Here is a 21,542-nt window from a genome sequence, read left to right as displayed (position 1 = left end):
GACAGCTATACAAGCCTAACGCTAGCGCAAGGAAAAACGTATGAAAAACCACCCTTCACCCATGGTGGCAGAGTTTTGGATGAGCTGATGGATCCATCCGTCTGTTGCTCCCTGTTAAGGATTTGGATTGCTCTGTGAGCCAGGTAATCATGGCCAGTAAAAACAAATACAGTATAACATTTGAATGAACAGGATTTCAATATCCCCATTCAACAGAGGAGGAAGACCAAACCAACACTTTTCATCAGTATAGAATTATATTTGATTAGCAGCTTATTCATTGAATTTAAATTTTATTACCTCGGCAAATGGTACATTAGAGAAAATTGATTTAAGAAGTGGAAAGAGATCCATAAGACACTCAAGGAATTTAATGGATTACCAAATAGTTATTACATGCAGAAATATGTAAAGATGATAGTTACACTGTCCGTCAAGGCACTTCTCTCACACTACAGAATTTTCTTAATAAAAGTGTAATGTTTACCAGCAGTGTTTACAATACAAAAGGCATATATACAAAATGCAATATAAAAGTAAACTTGAATAGTGCCTTTCACTGAGGGTATATTAAGGCATTTTAAAGTTTTACTATAAGATGTTTACCCAAATATACCACTGCTTTCCTTTGGCTGCATTACAGCAAATACTAATGTCTTGTTTAAAATACCAGAGATCTGCAGCCAAAAATTAACAGGTACTTTGGGTAACAGCAGCAGCATCTATGAATCCACTCACACTGCATTCTCTAGCAGATGTACAATATCAACAAAATCCAAAAAAAACTGGTTCTCCATCACAGCTTTGCATACTGCAACAACAGATTTTTTTTTTAAGTCTCCAAAAAAGAGAGAAAAGTTTTAGTCACAACATTCTGCAGGGTTGGTTACGAATAAGGTAGAAAAGAATCAGCAAGAGGGCCCGCCCAAGGAAAGAATATAAGCAAATAGTACAACCGTATTTACAATACAATTACATGATTATAGAACATTTTATATAAATACAGGTCATATGTGTATGTGGAAAAGCAAAGAAATGACATTTTTAACGTTTTAACTGAAAAGTTTATTTAGAAACCAAGTGTGGAACAAGTTTATGTTTTCTCTCTTTTGTTCGGTCCCGTCACAAACTTTTTTGTTGAAAATACTACAAAACTAAAAAAATAGAATTTCTTCTACGAAGAAAAATGTAAATTGTGCAGTCTATAAAATATTCGAAATTCACACCAGAGACTACTTTGAAAAAAGTATGAGAAAATCTACACATGGACACAAGGCAACTATAACATCACAATCGCTTATGAGCATATCTTCTGTTTTTCCAAGGGCACAACTTGCCAATAAAGACACACAAACTGATGAAGTACATTGCTAATAAAAACTGATGCTACAATAAATCCAGTCTGACTACTGATAAAGAATAGGTCCACCAAGACTATAAGTCACAAAGAGTGGGAGAGCATGACATTCTGTTTATACGAGGACTCACACAAACACCAGTTATCCTAATTTAGCACTCTCCTTCCCCAAGAAAAAGTAGCATTTGTTGGAATGTTTTGGATGGACAGTAGGGAACAAATGAGGCAGAATATTATTTTTAAAATGTTCCAAAATGCAGAGTCACACATCACATTCATAATTTCTCTGCATATAAATATTATCAAGCTTAATTAAAATAATTAATTTGGGGTCTACATTTGCGAATGTTACATCATCACTCCTTAGCTGAAAACAGTAATGGGCAAAATTTAGAAAACTTAACAGGCCTTATTTGTGCACCTAAAACTTTTCATATGTTCTTAACATTTGGGTTATTATTATGGTTAATTTTTATTTATCACTCACCCTTCAACCTAAGGTCTCTGGGTGGATCACAACAATTTAGAATACAACTTTGTAGTTTGTTGTAAACTTTTTAATCGCAAAAGTAGGGTAGGTTCTACAAATATACATCTCGTGTCAAAGGCCTGGATAAAGAGGTGTATCTTCAGCATTCTCTGGAAACTTTGTAGTGAGGGTCCCAAACACACCTCTGTGGGGTGGGAGTTCCAGTTTAGGGGCTGCCACCAAGAATGCCCTCTCTAAGCCTCACCCAAAGTTCTTGGGGGCAACAAAACTATGAAGAGAGGCCTCCTCTGCCGATCTTAACACCTGAGAGGGTCTGCAGGGAAGGAGATGGTCCTTCAGGTATATGAGGCCTAAGTAGTTTAGGGTTTTAAAGGTAAACGGTAAAGGACCCCTGGATGGCTAAGTCCAGTGAAAGGTGACTATGGGGTGTGGCACTCATCTCGCTTCAGGCCAAGGGAGCTGGCGTTTGTCTGCAGACAGCTTTCTGGGACATGTGGCCAGCAGGACTAAATCACTTCTGGTGCAACAGAACACCGTGACGGAAGCACCATTTACTTTAAACACTAACATGAACACCTTAAACTGGGCCTAGAAATGAACAGACAACCAATGAAGCTGTTTAAGAAAAGGGATTACATGATTGAAAATGGAATCCCAGCCAGTAAACCTGATCAATTGAGCTTTCTAAGTAATCTTTAAGGGCAGATCAATGGAGAGTGCATTGCAATGATCCAATTCGGAAGTTGCCATGGTCTGGAAGTGACCAAATCATTTATTTTCAAATTGGTGCATAGCTGGAAAAAGGCACTCATAACCCACTAAGGCTACCTGAAACTTCAGTTGAACCCAGAACCCCTAAGCTATGGACCTGCTGTTCCTGCTCTTCCAAAACAGGCCATCTCCTGGACTTGAGAACTCAGAATACATAAGATCTCTCTGTTTTCTCTATGAGTTTAGATGATGAACATTCTGTTTTGAAACTGAGAAAGCAAGTTCACATATGTACTTAACTGCAAATAGCAGTTTAAATTTATCTAGCTTTAGCCAGGAATATATTATATTTTATTGCAGGACAAAAAACAATAACTTGCCAGTTTAACTGGAACTCCTATCAATAATAAACAAGGGACAACCTTTAAAATCCTCTTTAAAATAGGACTTTTTTATTTTTACAAAAAACACATCTCAAAAGTTAGAATAACTGTACACTGCATTCTATATAATGCTAAAGTTAGACATTCCAAGGTCTGATTCACACTTCAGCTCCAAACACAGAACTTATGTTTTGTAGTGTAGGGAAGCAAGACAAGACTATCTGGCTGCCCACAGAACTTTTCACAAGATTCTCTAGTTAAGACTAAAAGCTTTATACCAGCTAAGGGAGGGTGCATGAATTGGTTTTTTTATACCCATCATATGTAGGACCCACACAAGGTAAATTCTAAACCAGAATGTTAAATGATAAAGGTGCTGGAGCAATTGTTTTTCTTGAAAACAGATATCTATATGCATTTTGCAATAGCCTATACTCCAGGAATATTCCTGTTTTTAATGGAAAAATATTTAACATGCCTATTGCTCAAGAGGTAAGCAGGCCAGAGAATGGTCTAAAGGCACAAGATCTGGTTCTAATGCTGAAAGTAAGCAGCCCTGACCATGTTATCCTATATAGGCACAAGATTATCTAGAAGATTCTTATGAGCCATTTATGACATTATCAGAGGAAAAGCAAGGAATCATAATAAATAATAAATTAACTCATTGCAAAAGAATAAGCACTAGTCAGGGAAGGAGATTCTTCAGAGCACATCACATTATTTTTCACAACCAGAGAGATATATACATATTCTTAAGTAGTTGTATGACTACTACAGGATGTTGAATCTGCTAATTCTTCAAGGGTGAAAAGGCTAGCATATGGGTTTGAAAGGGTAACTATCTGTGCATCTCTGTGTTAGAGAGCAGGATGTTTAGAATAATCTGTGCAGGGGGGTGGGGAACTGCTTTCTAAAAAAAAATCAAGCAAGCAAAATTGTATGATCTGCCGTTTTTCCTTTAGTTTCCTTTAGCTCTGGGATGAAGAACTATTTACCTTCTACAATCACTGAGGTACAAACAGATTTTGCGGGTACAACAGTTACCTGCAACAGCAGCATGTGCCCTCTATGCAAGAAGCAAGAAATATCTTCAAGCCAACATGTACCATGGAAACCAGGCCTTAGCATGTTATTCTTGGAATGATGAAACAAGAGGCTGCAACTTCAAAGGTATCCCAGAAGCAGTCTACTGGAGAGATAAAATTATACCTAATCCCCAGTAAGCAGGATTACTAGTTCAGTTCAAATTAGTTAATGAATCTGGGAGTAAGGAACTGAACCACCTGTTTCAAAACAAGCCCTTTGGTTTGAAATGATACAGCACAAGGACAGTAATAATGGAACTGCAGGGAACCTGGTTATGGCGTTTCTTACAGGGATAGGGTAAGAATTCATAGTAAGTATGTATCACAGGAACTCAAGTGTTTTCAGTCTTTTCTAATGCAGGATGAGATCAACCAGCAAAGACATTTTGTGATAGGCCAGTATCACTCTACACAACCCCCCCCCCCAACCTCAATTTTATGTTATGGCACCACAAAGCCAGTAATGCTTCACAAAACAATCAAGCAAAATTAAAATAATTACTAATATGTGGACATCATCATTTATTGTCAGAAGAAACACAAACATTCCTATGCATGTTTACTCAGAAGTCAGTCCCACTACATTCTCAACAGTTTACTTCTAAATGGGTTTTGGGTTATAATCCTACGCTTCTTTGTTCCAAACCCACAACCCCCACAGAGTGCCAGAAAATCCCTACTAGTTTACTCTCTGCAGTCTCATCTAGAGTGAGAATTTGATAAATAGTCAGGAAAATCAACTATCAGTTTAGTAAGTACATGGTATTAATGATATTTGGTCAAGCTAAGGCAATTTAAAAAAATGAAAAATTATGGGAGGAAAATAAATGCATGTGGTCTATATACAAATAGACAAGTATCTAATTTCCTAAATATATTACAATTTCCTAATCTGAATACTTTACAAAGGTGTAACTATTTATTTTACAATTTATTTTTTCCTAATATTACTGTTTCCTATATTCCTCTTTAACAATGCTGGAAAAAATGAATGCTTGAAAAAGGACTTCTGTGTTGATAGGGAGAAAAGAAAGACAGGAGAAACCACTAGATCAACAATGATCATGCATCCTTTTTCTCCACCCCAAGTGTGCAGAAAACCAGCTTTCCAATTGTTTTTCAGGTTCTCTTGTAGCATACATCTTGGAAATCCCAAAGAATGGTTTAAGTCCTCCACTAAATATAAACTAGATCATGATTTTGGGCCTCTCTTCTGGTCCTCTCCTCATCTTCATCTGATTCTGACTCCAATCTATGACAATTACTGTATTCATATTCAATAGGCTTGGGATAGCTGTAAGGGTAACCATTGTCATCAAAAAACCTTCGAAATGTAAATTCATAAAAAGCATGTTCAGGATGTTTGCCATTTTTATACCACCCATTAAGTGTGTCATTTACATTCCCTTCCTTATCCTCACTCCATAATTTATCTGGGTCAATTGGATCAAAATTTGATGTGTCTGTGGGATGCGTAATTTTAGGGATGTAGGAAGCAGGTTGCTGCCGCAGATCACTTGAAAAATCAATAGATTTAAAAAATGGATGTGCTTTTATCTCATCTGCACCATTCTTGCCTAAGCGGTCTTCTGGCCCACGGCAGAGCTTAATAATAAGGTCAGATGCCTCTGGCGTTAGTTTTGCTTGCAGTGGAATGTGCAGTGATGTTTTCCAATTGATAACCTTTAGATTAAAAACACAAACAAGTGCAACAAAATTAGAAGACTGTTTCAGTAATAAGACACCTAACCTCACCAATAAGTGAAGAAACACTTCTGAAACACATTCGAAAGTAGATTTTCCTCAGATACCTTCATCTGTGTTTCCAATGGTGTTTGTGCCAGAAAGGGAGGTTGTCCAACAAGCATTTCAAAGAGAATCACCCCAACACTCCACCAGTCACACAGCTGTGTATATCCTGAAACAAAAGAAAACTCAGTAATTCAATATTTCAATAAAAATTCTAGATTTAATTTGAGAATACACCAGCTATTTTTTTTTCCATTTCATTTTTTCCCTTCATGTTTTTCAATTTTCTACTTCAGGTCTTAAAAATGGGCTGATGGTTAGTGATGCTTTTGCATGTGGCACTTTAATGTGTATGCAGTTTGGCTTGATTCAATTTCAGAAATGTTGCTATATTCAATGCTTATATAAATTATTGATGAAATGTTATTGAACATAATTTGTTTTGTGGAAAGGCAGCATACAAACAGAAGTCTAATGCAGCAGGACTGTTAAAAGCCAGGAGCTCTATCACACGTAGCACAATAATACAAAATTTAAGATCATAAAGTGTCACAGTACAGTTGTATTACAATGTTACCTGTATGATAAAAACATTTTGAAAAAAATGGTAGGCTCACCAAACAGGGGAAAACCTTCATTGTTCATGTTTGCATTTGTAGCTGAAATGAGAAGCTACCTTAAAAATAGGTGCTTTTCTATCCAGGTGTACTTTACCACAAGCAGAGGAATCCATACATTAGGATGAAGAATTCTTCACATTGATACACTATGTTGTGTTACAAAATATTGCACCATAAATTGTCATTTGTATCACTGTATACAGTCCTGTATTATAGTGGTGCTTCCTTATTATACCAGTTTGCGTTTTTGGGTAATCATTTTCGGAAACTAGCACCAAATTACTTTGCCAAGGAACAACAGGAAATATTTACCTGTCCGCAGCAATACTTCTGGTGCAATATAATTTGGTGTCCCAACTAATGAGTGTGCCAGACAGCGCTGGTGCTGACGTGCTGCTCTACGTTCGAGTGGCTTCAACCTGTCTCCACATCTACAGCTTGCTGGATCTCCCCATTCATTACTGAAATCCATGCTGTCCTGACGTGGGTGGTCACCTGCAATAGAAAACATTTTGCAAACTAATAGAAGCAATTGTGAAGGGGGTGACTGGTCATTTCACAATAGTCACTAATATTTTTTGAAGTGGGACAAGATTACAAAAGTCATCTAATATTATATAATGGGTGATTGAGACTATCTCTGCTTTGATAATGACTTCACAAAATGTTATGGTGCTCAAACAAGCAGCAATGTGGAAAACCTGCTAGTAAATACAGGTATACACTGCTACTATATATGCTAATATGCAGTAACAAAATGCCATTATTGCAAACATTTCTCTTACCACTCTGGTAGTATTTGGAATCATGTGTCCACCGAAAGCCAGTACAAAGCCCAAAGTCAGTCAATTTGATGTGGCCATCACGATCAATCAGAATATTATCTGGTTTTATGTCCCTATGAATGAATCCCATCTTATGGACACTTTCAACTGCGCAGATCAGTTCTGCTATGTAGAACCGGGCCATATTTTCTGGGAAGACCCCCATTCGAATTAACAGACTCATCATATCTCCTCCTGGAATATAGTCCATAACGAAGTATAAATTGTCTTTATCTTGGAATGAATAGTACAAACGAACTACCCACTCATTATCAGCTTCTGCAAGAATATCCCGTTCAGCTTTAACATGAGCAACCTGATTCCGAAGTAACACATCCTTTTTACGTAGAGTTTTTGTTGCATATAAGGCATTTGTATCCACCTTTCTTGCTAAGCACACCTCTCCAAATGCCCCAATTCCAAGGGTCTTAATCTTAACAAACATTGATTTATCCATTTTTGCCCGTTTCAGACGGATGTAGTTAGATTCCTTTTGGCATAACATTTTCCTCATTTGATCCTGGGCTTCTTGGGATAACCCAACCTATGCAACAAATATGAAATTTGACAAGTCAAAAAAATGAAGAATTGCTCATGGAAAATGTCTACAAACTCAGGTTTAGGACAAGCAAAGCACCAGTCCTTAAATAGGGAATAATGCCTCCATTTTTTATTGTTTTAATTTCTGTATTGCAATATGTTAGGAGTCAATGAAAACACTTCAGAACAAATATGACACAAAATGTAGTATTCAGGGATGGTTAAAAGGAGTGATTATAACAAAGCCATACACTAAGAGCCATGCACAATGAGGCTCAGGATTTAAGGACAACTGGTTTGATGAGGGTCTTGACTGATGAAAATAGGCAAGCTGAACACAACATTCTGTTACTGCCAAGAGTTTGGGGGACAGGATGGCTATGACTACTTTCCTTCATAGAAACGTTCTTAATAGTCAGCTAAAGCTAGATCTCATTCACATTTCTTCTATTTACATGACAAGAAAAGTAGTCTTCTCCTGTCAGGATTCAAATCTTACTAAAGAAACTGCACTATTTCTTCCCATGTGAATTTCTACCCTTCACTGTTAAAGGACTCAATTTATAATTGTGTTGAACACAATCTTTAGAAGAAAAGGAGGGTGGAAAGTTATACAAATAAGTGTCTGGCAAAATAAGTAGTGAAAGTACTAAATAAACCAGCCACTTTTAAGTATATAGAATTAAGTAAAATACAAAAGTATAATTGTACCATTATCCCTGTGCTACTGCAGACCATAAATAATTTTATAAAACAGGAAAAGGAAGGAAGATTAGTAATCTGATATAAATACATTCAAGTACAGTGAAAGAATACATGCTTAATTCAAATGCAAGTAAGCATGCAGGGTCCCTAAGAAAGAGTCCATGCTATTCTGTAAATGCAACACTTTTCTCCAAAATATTACTTGCCTACCCAGTAACGAAGGGTAGAGATGTCAGGAAAGGTTCCAACACCTTAATAGTTAAATCAGCTGTTAGTGAAAGTGAAAAGGAAAGAGACTAAGAATGAACATGTAGAAAAAGCAAGAACTGGAATTTGATTTACACATCAGTTAGCTTACTATTACATAAAGATATAATTTAACAGGGATATTTTTTGAAAACAAAACTGCACTTCTAAAGAATGTCACAGAAGCAGAGAAAAGTGGTTCACCCTTGATTCCAGTGAAAGTGTAAACTAGAAATTAATAACATGCAGCTGAAATTCCAATGCTTATTTTTAACACAGGTAATGAAGGCAATTCCACTGCTTTGTCAAAATATATCTGTCTGTAACATATCAAAAGAACTCACAACTGATCAAAACAGTTCCTTCCTACGTCACATAATTTTGGAGTTGTTGTTTTCTTTCAAAGAGGCCTTATACATTCCATCAAATAGCTTAACATAAAATTAGCAAGATTAAGGAAAACCCTTATATCTTGTTAGCCTGTATTCATCACAGGATTTGTTAAATCTCTCAGTCTACTAAGTCACTTACTTCTAGGCCCATGTCTGCCACAAAAAATAGCTGCAAAGCTCAGATTTAGAAGTAATGGTCCTAGCAGAATCAGTGTTGCTAGAGTTTGGGGAAAATAATACTTAATCTCTTTGGCACATTCCTAGGGAAGCTGCCTCCTTCTGACTACACTTGTGTATATCCTTGGTTGGGCACATATAAATAAGTTTCCAACTTCCCCATTCCCAACTCTCATGGAATCAACAATTTGTTTCTCTTCTGAGCAATAAAGTTGAAGGTTGGCATACTGCATTTTTAGATCACTTGTTTCTACCCATTTTCCAGTGCTTCCTGATTGCATGCATTCCTTTTATAGTTTCTTGAATGCACCAACTTGGCTTCAGCAGTCATAAAGAGATAGGTTCTTTTTTTGACCAAGAACCCTGTTTTCAAAAAGTAAGGTAGGCCTTTCCTACAAAGGTATAGACAATGGCTAGAGAGCTTCAAGCTCTCCTGTGATTCCAGCCTGATACCCTGATTAGAGCAGCATTATCGCTGATTGTTAGAAGAGCTTTCGGTTTTTCAGGGTTTCCCCCTGCAAATGAGATTCCTTCCATTAGGACAGGCTTCCTCAATCTCGGCCCTCCAGATGTTTTGAGACTACAATTCCCATTATCCCGGACAACTGGTCCTGCTAGCTAGGGATCATGGGAGTTGTAGGCCAAAAAATATCTGGAGGGCGGAGGTTGAGGAAGCCTGCATTAGGATCTTTAAGTTTAAGAGATATGTAACAACACCTGTGGTCTGAGGCTGAATTCTACCACTACTAAAGTAAAGAGAGAAACAGAGTGAACGACAAGAATCCATAGGACAAAACAGTATTCTGGAAATGCTGCCCTGGGACTTTAATTGAAGGTGAAAGTATAAATTCTGCAAATATATTCTGGAACTGAATTTGAGATTGTACAGATACAGGCTTAGATCTTAGGCTCAGAGTCATTTCTGGTAGTCAAACAGCAACTCAGGATCAAAGCCATTTATCTGCTAGGTATAATATTTAATTATTTATTTATAGTTTTCAAAAGAGAGTAAATGTAGAACTATAACAAATGCTACATTCCTACAGAGCTAGACTATCATCAACTGTGCACATGGAAGAGGTAAGTTAGTAGCATATGTCACAAATGCCTGCTATGGAAATGACCAAAAAACCTGAAACAAGCTCCTTGCAGGAGCTTAAGTATATTTTGCTCATGCAACATTACTTCAGAAACAATTTTTTATAACTTTTCTTCCTAGACACAAATACCCAACACATCTACCTTGATACTGTTGCATGATATAATACATATAAGGGAAACAACTCAGATTCAACAAATTATCTAAGTATGAAATGGGGGGGGGGGGGGCTGTGGCAAATGATAGCATTGCCTCTAACAGTAATGGTCGATGTGGTACGCTAGAGCCACAGACCTGTCCTTCAGACACCAACACTGCTGCAGCTTACCTGGACATCATTGGAGTGGAGTGTCAAAAAGTCAATCTGGTACTCCCATTGGTGCATTCATGGAGCCCCAACCTGCTGATGCTCCACCTAAACACTGCCCTGGTAAGCTGCAGCAATGGTGCTGCCAGGAAGATGGCTCCACAGTTCTAACCCACCACACTAGCTGCTCCTGGCATTTGGGTATGAAAGATCTCAGATTCAGAGTGTTTGGCCATGAGTAAATCACTGAAGGTCAGCCTTGTTCACTTCAGAGATTTTGACACAATGATACAATCAGAAGGCTTGAAAAACATTCCACACAGAAGCAACACAGAAATAGGAATTAAATAATGAAAAGGCTTTACCCGCATCATTTCATTTTCCAGTTGTTTCTTACGATGGAGTCGCTGCTGGTGAGATTTCAGTATGTTTTCAACATGCTGCTCCATAAAGAACTTAAAAGCCTGAGGAGAATAGCTCTGAATGCGGGACTCCCGTCTTTCTTCATCTCTCTTGTTTTTCCTAACAGGGACTGGTGAAGTTGTTATTTGCTTCTTTTCTCTATCCATTCCCTCGTTGTTCTCATTCTTTTCACTTTCTTCTTCTTTAGGGAAACTGGGCTGATCCTCTTTGCCAGGCTTTGCAACAGACTCGTAAGAAGTGACAGGTGGATTTGGGTGTAATAAATGCTTTGGATAAGGTGGTGGTGGACCTTGATATGTTGGAGCCTCTGGCGCAGGTGACATGACGGCCATATTTGTACATGGTCCCTCAGAAAAGGAGATGGGCTGGACAGCCTGCATTGGTTGTGACATCCAAGAAGGGTGAGTAGGAGCTAAGGCAGTTTGCAGCTCTGGTTTCAGTACACGCATACTTTTTACTGGCTGCTGTATAGGAGCTGGAGTAACAGCAGTTACTGTGGTGGCAGAAGTCTGTGAATTGGTAGCATGGCTTTGTCTGCTTCCAAGAGGGTTATTGAAGGAATTTGACCTTACTGGAATATTAGGTTGCCAAGCTGGAATTTCATGCCCAGAGGACGATTGGGGCCAGGATGTTGGGATTCCAGGAACATTTATATTGTACAGCTCCATATTATGGCTGTTTCTGTTTGGAACCATCATAGACTGAGGAATGTTCCCATTAGGATATGATGGGGCTGCAGAGCCTCCTGCTTGCATTTGCAAAGGTGTGGGGCTTTGCTGGCTTGCCGGAGACATGGGGTAAGGCGGTGGTGGTTGACGATTTGCTGAGTTACCAGGCACAATATTTTGATGAACAATATAATCAGTCTGACAATTGCCATTTTGTATTCCAGCCCTTCCAGATGAAAAACTAAATTTATTGTTAACTGAACTTTGCATGATTATTGGTTGCCTGCCAACAGGAACAGAACTAATACCTCTTTGTCCCTGTGTGGAAGGATTCATCGATGATGGATTTATAGGTTGCGGGGGATAGCCATCTTGCCATGCCCCTGGTGGCACGGGAGAAATGCGAGAGATCATATATTCCATGCTACCAGAATACCGTTTTGTCTGAGAATTTGTTTCCCAGGAAGGAGGAGGTGGAGTTGTTCCTCTGGGAGGTGGAGGAGGAGGGGTGACACTCCTTACTTGAGGTGGAGGTGGCGGATTTGCTCTTTGTCCATTACCAGGATGAGCCTGAGCAAATCCTGTTATTCCAGAGCCAGACAAGGGTCTTCCTCCATCAGGCTGGGAAATGGGATTCTCAGAATGAAATGCCAGGCCATCTACCAATGCAGGACCATGTCTCTGAGGCACCAAGGATTCTTTAGAACCTTTCCAGCTCTGCCTGCGGTTGACTGACTGCTGCACTCCCCCTATTTGTTTTAAAAAGAAAACAACAGTATGCTTTTTATTACACAGTCCACTGTTAATTCAGAACAGGAATTTCACAGGATTAATAAATGTAGTGTTTCATGGAAACAGAGGCAAACTTCAAATATAACTTTGAGTAAACAATAAGAATGATTCATTTGAGTTTAAAAACATTAATTTAAAATAACTTACTTCTAGGAATAAGGGGCATGAATTAATTCAAATTTATGCACAGAAAAAGACTGGAAGATCCTAAAGGGTTTATACCCTCAGGCATGCTTTCCCCAACCAATTTTTTATTTTTAAAAGTTAAGTATATTTTCCCTCTTTTGGTTGTTTTGTTGGGAAGCACTGTCCATTTTTTTAGGAGGTATTGCCTACTTTGTTTTATTTCTTATTTGAGGAATTAGATACCTGTCTGGGGTGGGGAGGACTCGAAACATCACAGGTGTTTCTTCGGTGAAATGGATGTTTTGTGTAACTACATATGACAAACAACTGCATGTAACTGAGCTCAAACAGATTTTTTTTCCTCAAAAGGAAAGCAGCAACAGGAGGAGACTATTTTTTCTATCCAGCTATTTATTTGCACCAAATTGTTCCTATGCTCAAGAGGCTTTTCTCTCTTTTGTGGTCAATTTCTGAGTATGATAGGACAAAGAAACTTGTGGAACTCCACAAGAAAGTCTCTGGGGGAAGGAGGCATTTGATTTTCAGCACAGACATGGCAGGTGGAGAATGGACTAAGCATCCCTCCCCCTTACACTCTTAAAGCAGTTTTTCATATATATTTTTTTAAAAGGCTTAGTTATGCACATCTGAATATAATAAGTTAAGTGACCTATTGCTGTAAAACTTGGTCCAGATCTCTAGGTATTGCCTTTCTCCGGCTATACCCAAAGGTGGGAGAGAAATGGGGCTGGAGCTAGCCAGATGAGATGAGGAAGCATTCTCAACTTACTTCCCTTCTTTGTGCAGGGGCTTCCTGGTGTACTGAGTTAGAATGAAAGCAATAGCAAAAAGACACCCCCCCCATTTCAACAGGCCTTTAATTAAATACCCACTTCAAAAGTTAAATAACACCATCTCCGTCCAACCCGATGTCAAAATGAACTGAATACACAAAATTAATTGAGCTGCAGTAGTTTGTTGTAACATTGTGTAACACTGAACATAAAATTTTGTAGCATATATAAATGAAAATGCTACTTTTTAAAAAGTCTTGTCTTTATTGTTGGGATGTTGAACTTCCAAAGCTTATCTCTCCGTCCTCTGCCACAAGATTTCCAATCATGGCGGAAGTGGCCAGTTTCATTTCTTGTTTCCAAGGCCATATAGTAGAAATGGTTTAGTCATGCTGGCCACATGACCCAGAAAGCTGTCTATGGACAAACGTCGGCTCCCATGGCTTGAAGTGAGATGAGCGCCGCACCCCATAGTCGCCTTTGACTGGACTTAACCATCCAGCAGTACTTTACCTATTTTAACTTTACACCTACCTGGTGGTTTTGTGCCAGCGTTAACAGGTCTAGCTGCTGCCGCTGCCATTTGTTCTCGCCGAGAATCTTGGTAGCTCATTTTACTTATGAATTCAATTGCTGCTTCTATACTGCGGCTGTTGGTTTGTCTTAGAGCTTGTACAACCATATCCTATTTGGGGAGTGGGAGGACAAAGGTTTTAAAATAAAACCTCCAATAACTCACAACAAAAAAGGGTGGAAGGAACACATTCAAACCTTTAATGCACCATGAAGATGTCTAGATAAGATCTAGATTTCAGTTCCCCAAATGTGGCCTAATTTTCATACTATGCAAAGTATTTGCTAATTATGCAAATCATGTGGGCAGTTGGGAAAGGATGTATCAACCATCTCCTGCTGTTATCTCCCTCCAAATTACACCTTCCAGATGGCAGGGCTTCTTATATACTTTTCCATGGAGAGTATAATTGAACCCTCAAAGACCAAATAAAAATTCAATAGATTTTATATATTGTAAGAATTCTAAGACTGCAATCCTTTTCTGGGAGTAAGCCCCAATGGACACAGTGAGTCCACTTCTGTACAGTATATGATTGAACTTACAGTTTAAGTTATTATCAACTCTCTTGCAAAGGCTGATGCACCCTTCGCAATCTGTCCTTTTTCTTCTGCACGGAGGTACCTTACTATATTTCTATCTGTCTCTGTAGCTTGGTGCTTCTTTTTTGTCACTCCTTAAGACTTTTAAATGACATTTTATCTAACTCCAATACTGATAACACTGTGAAGTTGTAAATGCAATACTATCCTATTCAGAAGTAAGTTCCATTAAATTCAATTTGGCTTACTTTCAATAAGCAGGTACAGGATTGTAGCCTTAGGCTTCTTAGTGCATAGTGTTGTACAATTAGCTATTAAACTTGAGGCAAACTTTCCCCGAGCTCTATTAGAATTTAACATTTATTCTTCCTGGTACAATGTATTTTAAGGTTGGGGATTAGCAGTGTGGGAGAAAGTGTGATGCGGGATTATGAGGAAAGAGTGAGTGTGAGGATTAGACTGATGGCAGGGTGGGATCAAAAGCACGCTGAGCTGCTTCTTTTTCTCTCTTTAGAATACATAAGAGAGTGGTCTCAAAGAAAACGCAAGGCAGACAAAAAAGTGAGTGAAGGGGGAAAGGTAAAGGTAAAGATAAAGGTAAAGGTCTGAACTGTCTCCTGACTCAAGTCAGTAGACTGAGGGAAGGTACTCTCCTTTAGAGGGTAGTTGTGCCTGATTTCAATAGCTCCACTTTCTGGAATAAACAGGAGCAGCAACCCAACTGAGGATATATTTATCCACCAAATCCATTCCTGCCACCCAGACCAAGGGATGCTTCCCAGCTGCAAGGGAGTGCGAAAGAAAACAGAGGGAAAACTCTCCCTTACATCATGCAGTACGTTTCTCAATTCAGTGGTGTATGTTGCAGGCAGCAGAAATAGATGCAAGGGGATATCTTGCCACTTTCCCTTGAAACTCCTACTCCCTAGTTCATTACATATTCCTTTCACCAGTGGCAACAAAAAAGCACTGGGTGTGAGAGAAAGTAAAGCAAGAGGTGAAGACTATGAGAAGACAAATAAAAGCTAGATAAGATGGTGTCCATAGAGAAGACGTTTAAGAAAAGGAAGTGACAGCTTAAAACTGTCTCTGATAAGGAACTCAATGAAGGTAATTGAAACAACAACCAAGACAGTGGCCAAAATGAACTAAATTAGCAGCAGAGTGAAAAGGATGGAAGAGACCAGAGGAAGCTGAGAAGAGGAAAGCTATAAAGCTATAAATTAATAATTAATACTACACCAGTGCCTTGGCAGTGGAAGCAGACAAAAAAAAAATACATATTAGTTATATTTATGTTTGAACAATTTTTTGAAACAGCTTAAATAAAGAGAGGAAGCAAACACAACTTTAACATAAAGGAGAAGAATGATGCAAAGTAAAATAAATAAATATAGTGTATGTAGAGAAGTAGAAAAGACCAATAGCCCAGTTTGGGAAACGTTAAGAGAAAGCGAATGGAAACACATCTAGCCAGAAATAGCAAAAACTCAAGCAGAGTTATCAAAAATGGAAACAAATATAGAAGTGAAGCTGCAGGTTCAGCATAAACAAAATAACTAACAGGATCATGAGGAAAGAGATAAAGAGAAAATGATCCAAAGCAGATGATTGACAGACTCCAGAGAAGAGAGAAATATGGGAAGGGGACTTCCTCTGGTAAGCATGTTAGGAATGCAGCCTCAAAAACATGATGCATCTTAAAAGTATACAAGTTACACTGAAAGAGTTGGGTACTTGGGCTGATTTGTTGCAGCATCTAAAGCACTTGAATTTTATGCACTAATGAAATCCCAAAAATAATAAAATACAAGAAATAGAAAACACAAAAAGAGCAATAGTGTATAAAATAATCATCTCATTAACATTACTTATGGTATTAACTTTAATCAAATAAGAGGTTGCTAGCAATCTGAAATGCTTGTGGAAAAGACCTGAACCACAATCAATAAAGAAAAACAAATCCTTTTGAAAACCAATTGAGCTAACTATAATCACTAGAAAGCCAAAGTTATACACTCTGTATTTTGGACTGAATTCTAGACAGGAACATTAAGCTTATACTAGGAATGTGAATAGGAAGCAGCAAAATATTACCAGCAACACTGCTTTCTGAGTCCCCAATAAGAAATAACAAGCAAAACATTCACAATGATTTCATATGGCTTTTGCACTATCATTAATATAAGTAACCACTTAAGTTTGTTATTTTACCTCATCAAATCCAGCAGCTTGTAGATCTTGCAACATCTGCCGATTAACTTCTGATGTTCCTCTTGTTGAAGAACTTGCTTCATTTGCAAAGGGAAGCAGAGAATTTCGAATTTCTTGTAATGCTTTATGGTAGGTCACAAATTTAGGGGGATTTCGACCCTGTCTGGGATCATCAGTTGATATTTTACCCACATTTTGCTCAACTTTTGCAGCTTCAGAGGGCTTAGGCAAATTTCTAAGGCTTTCTCGTATTTCTTGCAACATTTGCCGGCTGCTACCAGTGTAATTACTGGCAGGAAAAGTTTTAGGCCTCATTTGTCTATAACCTTCTGGCTTCTCACTTCTCTTCATGAAACTGTATAACCTTTAACGAAGATTCACCTTCAATATACTCAACAAGTTGGATGGCAACTTCAAAATTCACGGTTGACCTTGATTCCAGGAGGATAACCATTCATTCAAACCTAGGTCAGCCAACCTAAATAAATAAATGTCATTGTTATAACATTTTCCAATTGTTGTTTTCCTGCCAACAGCAAAATCCTATGCATGCTTAGTAAAAAATAACTCCTGCTGGGATTATTTGGTTTTACTCTCAATTAAGTGTGCATAGGATTGCAGCCAGAGTTTTATTTACATGTTTGTTTCCAAATGATTTGATCTGACAGCTTTAGCAAAATGCTTTATTCTTTATAACCTAGCTTGAATTGAGGGAAGCAGGCATGGAGAGACTCTATAAAAAAGGCACAACTTCAGAGATATCCATGTATAACTCACCCAACGTAAGTTTCTGTGTGCTGTCAAAGACTGGGGATACTCTCAAAACAAACTAACCAAGTCCAAGACTATTATGCAAAAATTCAGACCTCTTTTTGCAAGAAGTCATTTCTGTTGGGGTAAATTAAACATGTCTAGTTTGTGGAGAAAGAAATATTTTAAACTGCTTTTAAAATGGGGGTGGGATGTCCCGGAAATGCACTTTTGGAAAAGCTTTGTTGGAGGTTTACTTTCAGTAGCAGTAGTCCATTTTCCCCCTCTGAAACTTTTAAGTGAAGCTAACTCATCTGGTGCACATCTGGATTTATAAAACACAACATAGCTACCATTTTCTCTGCTCTACAATAGGCTTTTGCAACTGCTTTGTTGAGTTTTACACTCTCTGAAATGGACAAGTACGTTATTGGTCTCTGAGCCTCACCAATCCTCAGTGAAATGGATACTTGAAACTTTTATTCCTATTGCAAATTTAATGAAAGTTCATTTTGATACCCAGATCAGGCTCCAAAACTGGATTTTCCATTCCTAGGTAAGTTACAGCTGCTGAAAATTTGCTTCTCCTTGCAGCTGTTTGAAGGCACAAGAAACCAGTGAGGAAAAGGTGGCAATTCTACTTGTCCCCCAAGGCATCTTTCTAGACTAGCAGCAGGATTACCAACTTTATTTTCCTGCTTCCGTGAGTTTAGCAGTAGCCTGATATGAAAAGCAGGGTTTCTATGAAGGCTGAACTCCAATGCACTTAGGAATAAGGCCACTTCTAAGTACACTGGCTGGAAACTACTTTCCCCACAATTGATATAGCCATGTTATGAAGAGCTTCACCTGTTTACTTTCAGCATGTTAAGCTACTGTCAAAGGCACAGGAATGCAATCCAATATATACTACTTTGGGAGCCAGTCATATTCCATTCAATAAGTAATCATGCATTGGATCGAGCTGCATGTGGTAAAATAACTGTTCCTGAAGGTAACATTTTGCTGGTTTCTCTATTGGAATGATGTAGTGTCACTATGTAATGACCAATTATATTTCTGAAGTAGGACATAGTCAAGATTACTAACACAATCTTACTCAGAAGTCCCACTTTGTTCAATGAGGTTTACCCTAAAATAAGTGTGTCTCACAAAACTGTAGTACAGTGGTACTCTCGGGTTACATACGCTTCAGGTTACATATGCTTCAGGTTACAGATTCCGCTAACCCAGAAATAGTACCTCGGGTTAAGAACTTTGCTTCAGGCTGAGAACAGAAATCATGCTCTGGCGGCACAGCAGCAGCAGGAGGCCCCATTAGCTAAAGTGGTGCTTCAGGTTAAGAACAGTTTCAGGTTAAGTACGGACCTCCGGAGCGAATTAAGGACTTAACTCAAGGTACCACTATACTTCCCCTATCTTTAGCTCTATCTCGATGTACCTGGCCCCACCTCCCAATAGCTGCCCTATCCTCTGTCCCTCTAGTCACCTCTAATAATAATAATAATAATAATTAATATATTTTTTATACCCCACCCTCCCCAGCCAAGGCCGGGCTCAGAGCGGCTTACAAGCAATAATAAAAACAAGTTGAATGATTACAACTTAAAAACAAAATTAAAATACAACATTAAAATATTGAAACATTAAAATATTAAAAAGTAGCCTCATCGCAGGAGGAGAAGGAAAAGAAAAAAGAAAGAGAGGGAGGGAGGGAATCAAATTGGCTCCAACCCAAAGGCCAGGCGGAACAACTCTGTCTTACAGGCCCTGCGGAAAGAAATCAGATCCTGCAGGGCTCTGGTCTCATGAGGCAGAGCATTCCACCAGGCCGGAGCCAGAGTTGAAAAGGCCCTGGCTCTGGTTGAAGCCAATCTAACTTCCTTAGGGCCCGGGACCACTAGGGTGTTGTTATTTCTGGACCTTGAGGCTCTCCATGGAGCATACCGGGAGAGGCGGTCCCGTAGGTATGAGGGTCCTAGGCCGTGAAGGGCTTTAAAGGTCAAAAGCAGCACCTTAAATCTGACCCTGTACTCCACCGGGAGCCAGTGCAGCTTGAAAAGCACTGGGTGAATATGCTCCCATGGCAGAGACCCTGTGAGGAGCCTCGCTGCAGCATTCTGTACCCGCTGGAGTTTCTGGGATAGCTTCAAGGGCAGCCCCGCGTAGAGCGAATTACAGTAGTCAAGCCTGGAGATGACCGTCGCATGGATCACTGTGGCCAGGTCGGGGCGGGAAAGGTAAGGGACCAACTGCTTGATGCGGCGAAGGTGGAAAAATGTCGCCTTGGCTGTTGCTGTAACTTGCGCCTCCATGGAAAGGGAGGCATCAAGGATTACACCCAAACTCTTAACGGAAGGCAATGGCACTAACTGGGCCCCCGCAAGAGAAGGGAGTTGGTTCCTCATCCCCATGCCATCCCGACCTAGCCATAGGACCTCTGTCTTCGAAGGATTTAGTTTCAATCGGCTCCCACGAAACCATCCAGCCACAGCTTCCAAGCATCTGGTCAGTGTGTTCGGGGCCGAGTCGATGTGGCCATCCATCAGCAGATAGAGCTGAGTGTCATCAGCATAATGGTGACAGCCCAGCCCAAAGCTCCGGATAATCTGGGCAAGGGGGCGCATAAAGATGTTAAAAAGCATCGGGGAGAGAATTGCACCCTGCGGCACTCCACACACCAAGGAGTGGCGCGACGACATTTCCCTCCCTAGTGCCACCCTCTGTCCCCGACCAGAGATAAAAGAGCACAACCAGTTACGGGCTATGCCCTGTATCCCCACGTCTGCGAGGCAGTGGTCCAGGAGATCATGATCGACCATGTCAAAGGCTGATGACAAATCTAAAAGGATCAGCAGTCCTGACCCGCCTCGAGCCAGTTGTCTACGAAGATCATCTGCTAGGGCAACCAGAGCCGTCTCGGTCCCAAAACCAGGACGGAAACCGGGCTTTAACTCTGGAGTTAAAGGGCCCTTTGGAGATTTGGAGGGCATGCAGGGGAGCTAAGGGAGCAAATTAAGGGGAGTCCCATTGCATACACAGAAATCTGCTGCACAATCAGGCAGACATCACTGGATGTCGTCCTATACATTTGCTTTCAATGAAGGATGTTCAAAGTAGTGCTAAGAACACAGGCCATCAATCCAGTTAAAATACTGCAAATATAGTAGGTACACAAGAGGCAAAGACCTGCAAGACTATCCACTCACCTTTTAAAAAGGACTACCTACTTAAAGTCTGCATTTTCAACAAAATAATCTACTTCCCACTTAAGTCAATGGAAAATCCAACTTTGATTTCAATGAGCCTGAACAGTCCTCAATGGAAAAAAAAAAGCTTCTAAAGTTTTTGTCCACACTTTACCAAGTCCACACTTTAGTTCCACATTTCAAATGAGGTGTGGGCTTAAAAAACCCACCAAAGTATCAGCTACACTGCAATTTGCTTTTGAAGCATAGTACTTTCAAAAGCAGTAGTGAAAGAATGTGGGATCCACACCTGTAATAAAGAAAGAAAGAAATCCTACTGGGATGGCCAATATGAAAATACCTCTTTGAATAGGAATAAACTAGAAATGCTCAACACTATATGTGCACTAAAATATTACATGTTGTATTAACTTATTTTTAAAAAGCTGATAGGAATTGGCTTGTGTCCCTTCTGTTTTCTTTCAATATATTAAAGTTTAAAACTATTTTTCTCTTCCTGTCCTGCTAAATATCACTAAAGGTAAAGGTAAAGGGACCCCTGTCCATTAGGTCCAGTCGCAGACGACTCTCTGGGATTGCGGCGCTCATCTCGCTTTACTGGCTGAGGGAGCTGGCGTTTGTCAGCAGACAGGGCATGTGGCCAGCATGACTAAGCTGCTTCTGGCGAACCAGAGCAGCGCACGGAAACAATGTTTACCTTCCCGTCGGAGCGGTACCTATTTATCTACTTGCACTTTGACGTGCTTTCGAACTGCTAGGTTG

At 39.4% G+C, this 21,542-nt stretch overlaps 1 protein-coding gene across 2 annotated transcripts; it reads right to left on the bottom strand.

Moving 5' to 3' along the window:
- Nucleotides 1–349: 349 nt before the first annotated feature.
- On the bottom strand, nucleotides 350–17,172 carry LATS1 (large tumor suppressor kinase 1; the record flags this gene model as incomplete). Of its 2 annotated transcripts, XR_014509829.1 has the most annotated exons (8): nucleotides 350–5,712; nucleotides 5,841–5,947; nucleotides 6,711–6,893; nucleotides 7,184–7,766; nucleotides 8,678–8,735; nucleotides 11,054–12,528; nucleotides 14,026–14,176; nucleotides 16,822–17,172. XR_014509829.1 is itself a non-coding variant. In XM_083434807.1 (7 exons), the coding sequence occupies 7 exons, from the start codon at nucleotides 17,170–17,172 to the stop codon at nucleotides 5,206–5,208; spliced, it is 3,357 nt and encodes a 1,118-aa protein (XP_083290933.1). In that variant the 3' UTR covers nucleotides 350–5,205. The 2 variants fall into 2 exon arrangements, 1 of the variants encoding a protein (XP_083290933.1); XM_083434807.1 differs by lacking the exon at nucleotides 8,678–8,735.
- Nucleotides 17,173–21,542: the final 4,370 nt, after the last annotated feature.

This window comes from Podarcis tiliguerta (genome assembly GCF_965153285.1).
Source record: "Podarcis tiliguerta genome assembly, chromosome: 3".
Lineage (NCBI taxonomy): Eukaryota > Metazoa > Chordata > Lepidosauria > Squamata > Lacertidae > Podarcis > Podarcis tiliguerta.
The sequence above is the reverse complement of the archived record's forward strand: the minus strand, read 5'-3'. Positions and strand labels throughout refer to the sequence as shown.